The 9,302-nt window shown below is 45.4% G+C and overlaps 1 protein-coding gene across 1 annotated transcript; it reads left to right on the forward strand.

Moving 5' to 3' along the window:
* Positions 1-104: 104 nt before the first annotated feature.
* On the forward strand, positions 105-1,267 carry LOC121456302 (40S ribosomal protein S12-like). The gene has a single exon (XM_041664361.1). It carries the CDS (start codon positions 524-526, stop codon positions 920-922), a length of 399 nt encoding a protein of 132 aa, XP_041520295.1. The 5' UTR covers positions 105-523; the 3' UTR covers positions 923-1,267.
* The last annotated feature ends 8,035 nt before the right edge of the window (positions 1,268-9,302 follow it).

Genomic DNA, 9,302 nt, shown 5'->3' on the forward strand with positions numbered 1-9,302 from the left:
GTTTAGGGACCGAAAGTGTCTCCTGATCCCACGTTTCTGAAAAGGAAGGCCTTCTGAGATATTAAAGTTGGAATTTTTTCCCGGTTAAATTCTGATACCAAGTCGTGGCGAATCGGCCAAGGCAAAATAAGAGTCAGCGATCGATGAAGCGAGGGCACGGGATGCTGGCGCAGGTTGCGGCGTCGCAGTGGTTGTGGAGCCTGGAGCAGGCAACGGAGGCGGTCCACTTTTCCCCCCAGATACTTTCCCGCAGAAGCAGCCAAGATTACGTAATAATAACGAGGAAGCTCAGCCAAGCTCGGTGCGAGCCACCCACACTCCCTGGTAGCCATCCGCACGGGCAGCCTCGTACCCGAGGTGTCCTAATTTTTTGTCCTCTAGGTGGCCATCTGACCGCCTTTCCTCCTCCGCAGAACTGGGAACCCGTTGCCTCCTGCGACTTAGGTTGGAAGTTAGGTAGTTTTCGGTAGTTGCGGAGTAGTTTCGAAAGGGTAGATCGGATCCGCCTGTGTCACCCACCGCCATGGCCAAGGAAGGTGCCGCTGCTGGAGCTGCGATGGACATCCACTCTGCTTTGAAGGAGGTGCTGAAGATCGCCTTGGGCCACGACGGCCTGGTAAGAGGGATCCACGAAGCTGCCAAAGCATTAGGCAAGCGCCAGGCCCACCTCTGTGTGCTGGCATCCAACTGTGATAAGCCCACGTACACCAAGTTGGTGGAATCCCTTTGTGCTGAGCACCAGATCAACCTGATTAAGGTTGATGACCACAAGAAACTCGGGGAATGGGTAGGCCTCTGCAAAATTGATCGGAAGGGGAAACCCCGGAAAGTAATAGGTTGCAGCTGTGTGGTGGTTAAGAGCTATGGCAAAGAGTCTCAGGCTAAAGATGCCATCGAAGAGTACTTCAAATGCAAGACATGAACGGCAATAAAATCGGCTGCTTTTCGTTTTAAGTTCCTAAAAACATAAAAAACATAGAAAAGTAGCACTATCTCAAACTCTTGCGTTTTCGTTGGAAATAATAGCGCTCTTTCGGTTTTCTTCCAAATGTAAACTTTGCATATTATGTTCTTGTTTGTAATGGAAATCATCTGTTTGGAAGTTTACAAACTGCTTAAGATTTGCTCTAGCATTATTAAGGTTTAATTGACAACCTTATATGTATGTTTGAGGCCAGCCTGGTCTACAAAAGCTAGTTCCAGGACAGGCTCCAAAGATACAGAGAAATCCTATCTCATAAAAACAAAAGACTTTAATTCCAGCACTTGGGAGGCAGAGGCAGGCGGATCTCTGTGAGTTCGAGACCAGCCTGGTCTACAAGAGCTAGTTCCAGGACAGGCTCCAAACCGCAGAGAAACCCTGTCTCGAAAAAAAAAACAAAAAACTGGGCAACACACAGCTTTAATCCCAGCACTTGAGAGACAGAAGCAGGCAGATCTCTGTGAGTTCAAAGCCAGTGGTCTACAGAGTGAGTTCCAGCACAGCCAGAGATCTACCTTCCTCTGCCTTCCAAGGGCAGGGATTAAAAGTATGTGCTCACCAAGATAGGCTAGATAATTATTTTCTCTTAATTTTGTCCAATACAAATACACTAGCTATTGTAACTAGTTCTTACTTGGTAAGTATTTCATTGTATGTAATTTTACTATGCTAAAATTAAAACCTCCCTTTTTAATTAGACCAAAGGGGGGAGTGCTGTGAAATAACCCTTCTGTACACTAACTGTGTACTGCTCTCATTGGTTAATGATAAGGCCAACTTGGCCTATAGCCAGGCAGAATAAGACTAAGCTGGAAAGCCAAAAGGAGATGTGGAGAGGAAGAAGGGTGGTGTCAGAGGAGAGATGTGAGCCAGCCGTGGGGAGAAGCAAGATGCTAGAGGATAGGTAAAGCCAGGAGCCATGTGGCAAAACTTAGATTAATAGAGATGGGTTAGTTTCGGTTGTAAGAGCTATTTAGTAACAAGCCTGAGCTACTGACCAAATGAGCTTTATCACTAACCAATGGAAGCAATACATATTCACAGTATACAGAAGGATTATCTCAGCAAATTTTTATCCAAAGAAACCTAATTTGTTCACTAACTTTGTTGTCTTACACTTATTATCTTACATTCATTAAAATGTACAATAAATGAATTTTTATTGTTATTGCAAAAAAGCACTAAGGTGTTTGATTTTTTTTTGTTACTATTTGTTTGGGTTTTTTGTTTGGTTGATTGGTTAATTGAAACAGGATCTCACTCTAGCTCTGGTTAGCCTGTAACTCACTATGTAGACCACGCTGGTCTCAGGTATGGGCTACCATGCCCAGCTATATGCTAAATTATAAAATGAGATTTGGGGACTAATGCAATGATCATTAGTATAATTCTTCAATGTCCTTTACTATTATTGAAGCTGTCACCTGCAGTTAATCAGAAATGAACTATTCATGTGATCCTGGAGGTCAAACTACCAAAGAGCGGTCCTAGTCAAGAGCGGCCACAAGGTGGAGGCGATGTTTTAAGTTCACTGCCGTCAGAAGCAATGAGCCACTTACTATTCTATGCATGTACTGGAACAGAGTCTTGCTGTGTGCTCCAAGCTGACACTGAACTTGTTTCTGAATAGACTATTTACTCTTCTTTTCTTTTTTTCCCTTTTTTCTTTTTCAGAGTTGCCACTCTGTAGCCCAGGCTGGCCTTAAACTCATCCTGCTACCTCAGCCTCCGGAATGCCAGGAGTATAAATGTGAGCCCCCACACCCAGCCAGTTTAATCTTTTTCAATTGGTATAGTCCAATAATAATTTACTAATTATTTTCAAATCTAATTCCCCCCCCCATTTAAATTCACATTTCATTCTGAGGTAGAGAAAGGAATCAGCAGTTACAGCATTTTGAGATTCTATGGTTTCTCAGAGAGAAAACATCTGAGTTCCTATGGCTTCTAAGGATCTTCGTAGTGATGTTTCATTTGTATTTTAATAAATAAAGTTTGCCTGAAGATCAGAGAGCAAAACAGCCACTCTGGTCAGCCATATAGACCAAGTGACACACACCTTTAATCCCAGTAGCCACGCTAGTTGCCATAGAAACTGGGCAGTAGTGGTGCACGCCTTTAATCCCAGCTAAAACGGGAGGAGGCAGCTCTCACAGTCTCATTCTGAGATTCCTAGAGGCAGGATCGCCGTTTCAGACTGAGGTAGAGGTAAGAACCAGTGGCTGGCTGTTTTGCTTTTTTGGCCTTCAGGTTGAATCCCAATCTGTCTGTGTCTGTATCTGTCTCTGTTTATTATCATACTACAGATCAATCTTGAGGTCCTAAGAGTTTGATGGTGGTTGCCAGAGGCCAGTGTCTCCTGGGATAGGGGTAGGAAGCAGGAGTGGATCTGCCCTGTGGCAGGCTTGTGTTCCTGAGCCTGGCCTTCCACGCAGAACCAGGAGGTCCTCGGTGAAGACCCCCAGAGAGAGCTGGATGCCACCATCCAGCAGCTGCCAGCAAGGGGAGGCAGGAACACTGGAGGCTGAAGCAACACAGGAGGTGGGAGTCAGCAGCGCCCTCACAGAGAGGATACTTGGGATCACCAAATTTGCAGCAGTACCCCACCCCTGGGGTTCAGGGTAGCAGGCCCTCTCCAAAGGGTGAAACGGGGTTTGTTCCTTGATTTCTCGCTGGCCTCACAAACAGTCCAGTACAGATCCCACAAGCTCATGAGCACGGGAGACATCTCTTCCACGGTTCTTCACACCGCTCTGATAGAGATTCTGGGAAACAGCACCTAGCATATTGAGACTTTCCTTCCCTGCGGTGGCTGACTTTCTGTTCCTGCAGAAGACTGTGAAACCAGGCTGGTCTCAGTAAAGGACCTGGAGGCCGGCAGGAAAGTTTCAGACGCCCAGCTTGATGTGCATTCTCATTCCTGAGCCGCTGAGAGCCAGCCTTGCCTACGCTCTAAGGATGCGGCAGAGTCTGGGGTGTGGAGGGGAGAATGTCCCTTGCTCCCCTGGGCTTCTGGCTGTTTCTGCACTGATATTACTGAAAGCTTTGAAATTGTCCAAAGACTTGAAGTTCAGTCCCTGTCTCGATTCGGCCCTCCTCTATTCTTTTCCCAGACAATAACTCGGTCCAGGACAGCCCTGAACATGCAGCAATATCCCTGCTCCAGCTTCCCCGGTGCTCAGATTACTCTGAGTTGACCCCTTTGCTTACCCCACCATATACGGTTTCTTCCTGAGGTCTTAGCTTTTTCTACAGGCCACCACTGGCCTTCTCTTTCCACTTTGCCAGGTGGAGAAGTCTAACTTTCTAATCCTTTCCGTCCTCGGTCGGGGCATCCAGCCATTCTCCCCTCTTAGAACTTCTAGTGCTCAGAAGCAAAATGATTCAATACCCTGCCTGGAAATCTCCCAGCTTGAAAATTCATTAGCTATGTGACACAGATTTCATGTAGCTTGCTTACAGGAAGAGTTTTTTTCCCCTGCCCTTTTCACAGCTGTCTGACACAGTTCTCTTTCCCTAGCCTCTAGACACACTAACATTTGTTCCCAGCCTTCACTAATAGCCCATTCTTCTCCACCTCTAACAGCCCCTGTTTATACAGCGCCCACACACTGCGTTCAAAAGCCAAAGTTGCATTTTAAATTCCCATGTACCCACATCTGCTACTGGTTTCTGTGCAGCTAGTACTGACGTATAACAAATTACTTCAGAAATTAGTAGTTCTGGCCAGGCCTGGTGTTGTCCATAATCCCAGAATTTGAGAGACAGAAGCAGAAGTGTCACTGTCTGTTCCAGGCCAGCCCATTTTACATTGGGAGTTCCAGGCAAACCCAAGGCTACACATTGAGACCCTATCTACAAAACAAAAACGAAGGCTGGAGGTGAATGTAGGGATAAAGTACTGACTAGTATGCCTGAGGCCGCAGGTTCCACCCAGCACTCTACCTTCACACAGTAAATCCAAGAGATTAAGCAATGGTAAAGTATGACTTACTCAAGTTACATGGATTAGTTGAGCAGGTCTTTCTCGAGCCTTGTGTGGAGGTGGGGGCGGGGGTATTCAACTGGTTTGGTGGCTGGATGAGTTGACCCCTTTGCTCATATGGTCTCCCACTCCCCTAAAGGCTAACCTGGTCATGATATGGCTCCAGTGGTCCCACATACCCAACAGATGCTTGTGTGCGCACCAAGAGGCACGCGCAGGGATGCTTTAAACAGCGTGATTCACAGAACCAAAGACCAAACAGCCCAAATGTGTGTCCTTGCATTCTGTGTATTAGCTTTAGCAAATGACCTTGGGAACCACACTATAAGAGGAGGATTGAGGAGGAGGAATTGTTTCTCAGGTCACAGTACTTGCCCTAACTGTCCCTGTATGGTAGCCTATCCTCACACAGGGTTAGCCTATCCTCACACAGGACTCTCCTAGCCTCACACAGGACTAACCAATCGGCACAGAGTAATCTGAAAGGTGACCCCTGAACACACATTGCCATTCATTTATTATTGTCATTGTTGTGCGTGATATATTCTTGTGTGTGTGTGTGTGTGTGTGTGTGTGTGTGTGTGTGTGTGAGCGTGCATGTGTGTTCATATGTTACCATGTATGCGTGGAGGAGATAAGTTAACACAGGTGTCTTTCTCTAACATTCTCTTATTTTCTTGAGACGGTCTTTCACTAAGCTCATAGGTACAGCTAGGCTTTCCTCATTAGTGAGGAAATAAAGCTTAAACTTCTTAACGTGGAATTCAAATCCTTCCACACGACACGGGATTCACTCTTTACAGGACTGTCTGATTTGGGCTTTTAAAAAAGGTTTTCTGTTACCATAAGGGAAGCCATTCAACCTCTCTAAGGCTCAGCATCCTTTCTGAATTGAAGAATCGGCTGATGGCGTCACTTCTCAGACATCAAATGAGCTAACATAGCCAAAGACGAGAGCCAAGCAGAACCACATGCTGATTTTGTAATTGTAAAGATAGGGGATGCTCATGTTGCTCCCCCCCCCCCCCCCCCCCCGGCCAGGCCTCCCTTTGAGTAACTATGAAGTTCTATGCTCTGTGACCTATTTACTGTGTTTTAAACAGCTGGCCATTGTAATGGTCTGTGCAGTTCTCCAAGCTCTGTGCTTTCTCCATTATTCCCCATTATATGAATCCTACCCATCTCTTTAAGCTTCTCCCTAGGCTGTTCTAGTGCCCAACTCTTCACTCTTTCTCTGCTGTGCTACAGTGTTCAGCAATGGTGTTTGGAATTTGCACTCATTGTCTCTAACCATCAGCTGTAGCTGATTATTGGGTTCATGCACATATCCAGTTATACACTATTCTTCTTTAAAACCGCAAGTCCTCACTAGTGTTAACGGTCAACTTGACACAGCCTGGAATCACCTGACAAGAGTCTCAATCGAGTCTGAGTGTGGTGGCGCACACCTTCAATCCCAGCACTCTGAAAGCTGAGGAAAGCGGATCTGGTGAGTTCGAGACTGTCCATGGCTACACAGACAAACTCTGTCTAAAGAAGAAAGGAAGGGAGGGAAGGAGAGAGGGAGAGAAAGAAGGGAGGGAGGGAGGGAGGGAGGGAGGGAAGGAAGGAAAGGAAGGAATGAAGAGTTCATAATTATCTTTATTGGCTAGGTCTGTGAGCAGGTCTGTAAAGGATTATGAATTATCTTGATTGGTAATTGACAGAGGGCCCAGCACACTGCGGACAGCACCATTACTAGGCATAAGAAAGGCAGCAATTAACCAGGAACCCGGGAGTGAGCCCCCCAGTAGAGTTCCTCCACGGTTCCTGCTCCACGTTCTTGTCTTGATGTCCTGTATTGACTTCCTTCAGTGACAGAGTGCAGCCTGGGAGGGTAAGCTAAATAAACCTTTTTCTCCCTAAGTTTCTATTCGAGTGGTTTAGTTTGGTTTCAACAACAGGAAGAAAACTAGAGCCCAAGGTACCGGGAATTGAAACCAGCACCTCACACCTGCCAGGCAAGAGCTTTGTAAACAGAGCAATATCCCTAGCCCCAAAGTTGTGGGTTTTTCTTCTTTCTTATGAAGCTTAACATTGTACCTTGTATAAAGTAAGTACTTAGAAGAGTCGTTGCTGAGGATTTGAGTGAAGGACTCATTACAGAATTATGCCCCAGAAATAAATCCGATGTTTTAATGTGTGATATTGTTTCCTAGGGTGTGGAGGAAATAGCCAATATGGAATTTCCCTAATCTACTCAGAGGGAGCAGGGTAATGTAAACAGTCCGGGCTGCTCTTCAGCCAACAGCATCAGGACGATCTAAAGTGAGTTTATCTTGAGGTTCAGCGGCCTCCCTTTGGCACAGGAGATGGTGAAATTAACTGCTGTGGCCCCGTCATTCAAAACCAAACACACAAAGCACACTGCTTGTGTGACTTTTTGGGATCACTTGAACAAAAACTAGTTCCATAGAGTGTTTCTTGAAGTGATGGGTCCAATACCCAGTATAAATGCTTCCCTTATACCAACTGCATGTCAAATAAAAGTGTGAACTCTCTGCCTGGAAAAACCAAGACTCTTATTATCAACGTAGAGAAGTTATTTCAAATTTTAAAGTTAAAATAAGGAAGTGTTTTGAATGTTGCCTAACTCACCATTGTGGGAAAAAGTTAGAAGCCGTTCCGACCATGCCGTCTACTTTGCATTTCTATTGAATATTTGGATTTTTTCTTAACAAACTTGCAGTATTTGTCTCATAATCTTTAACCTAAATACTAATTTATAATTTTTGCGAGAATTATATTGCCAATGACCAAATTATTAATCAGGCAGAAGTTTTAGTAGCCAGGTATTGATGTTTACTGTGGACGCTATGAAGTACTAACTCCGTACATCTGAAAGCAGTTTTTAAAAGTATGTGTCTATTGTATTTGTATGTGTGTGTGTGTGCCTGAGTGTGTATGTGTGCACCATGTGTGTGCAGGTGCCCTAGGAGAAGAGAAAAGGTCAAACCCCTAGAGCTGGAGTCTCCGGAAGAGCAGTACATACTCATAACCCCTAATTCCTAAGCCCCTCTAAAAACATTTTAAATTATAGTGCATAATATTCCTATAAAACGTTGCAATTATCAGCTAAATGATAGGCCTAATAAAAGCAATGTAATACTTGTATAGGACATATGGAATATGATGGGTCTTAGTCCTGCTGTATATTACTCATTTAAAGCTGTTCTTAGACTGAAGGACCTCCCTTCCTTTAATCAAACTATTCAATAAATAAAAACTATTCAATAAATAAATACAGTAAAAATAAAGTTAAAGCTCCCAGAGAATAAAATATCTTTATTCTCTCTCTCTCTCCGCCTCTGTGTCTGCATGTGTTTGCGTGTGTGTTTGTGTGTGTATGCATATGTGCGTGTGTACGTGTGTACAGACACGCACCTGCTAGAGCACACCCATCACTGTCCGAGGACAGCTTTGCACAGCTCAGTTCTCTCGCTCCACCTTGTTTGGAGGCGAAGTCTCTTGTTTCTGTCCCTGAGCTGCATACCCCAGGCTGGCTGTCAGCCTCTGGCCATCTCTCCTCCTTTTCCTGGGTCCCATCTTGACACAGGCATGTCTGGAATACAGATGTGCATCTGGCTTTTTTTCTCTTTTAAACCATGGTTTCAGGGTTCCAACCCAATCGTCAGGCTTAGGCAGCAAGTGTCTTTACCCACTGAGCTATCTCCCTGACCCTTACTGTCTTTCATTTCTCTTAGTCCTCTCTGGTCAGGAAACATTCATCGGAGGGAGTTGTGATCTCTCTGCGATCCTCTGATTCAGTGGTTCTCAAAATGCAGCAACACGGTGGTCTGGTCCAGGAGAACCGAAGCAGCCCTGGAATTCTTATGGAGTTTCGGGAGCCGGATGAACCCAAGACCACCTGGCCCAGTCTCTCTGTTTTGTAGGTGGTGGGGACTTTGTGGAGCCAAGGACACCTAACTCAACAAGGCACAAAACCAGATTTCCTATTTTTCTTCAGGCTGGTTCCTTCGATATTACTGAGAGTCTAGAAAACACAGACATGTAAGAGCAACCAGAAACACGAGTGGTGTGCTAAAGAGATGAGCAGAATTGCTGCCCCTTAGTGAGGCGCTGGGCTCTTTGTCTCAGACCTCTCAGTCCCGACGAACTGCCTTGGGGTTCAGCTGGGTCTCTCTTGTATTGTTTCTCAAGGTGTAACTGTTTCTTTTTTCTTCTGTCTCTCTCCTGTCTCTCTCTCTCTCTCTCTCTCTCTCTCTCTCTCTCTCTCTCTCTCTCTCTCAATAAAGGTCAGAGCCTAAGTGAGCCCCTTTCTCCTGCCCACACTTC

This window comes from Microtus oregoni, unplaced genomic scaffold (genome assembly GCF_018167655.1).
Source record: "Microtus oregoni isolate MIOR12 unplaced genomic scaffold, Mior012 000001F_ref0000356, whole genome shotgun sequence".
In the NCBI taxonomy this organism is placed as follows: Eukaryota; Metazoa; Chordata; class Mammalia; order Rodentia; family Cricetidae; genus Microtus; species Microtus oregoni.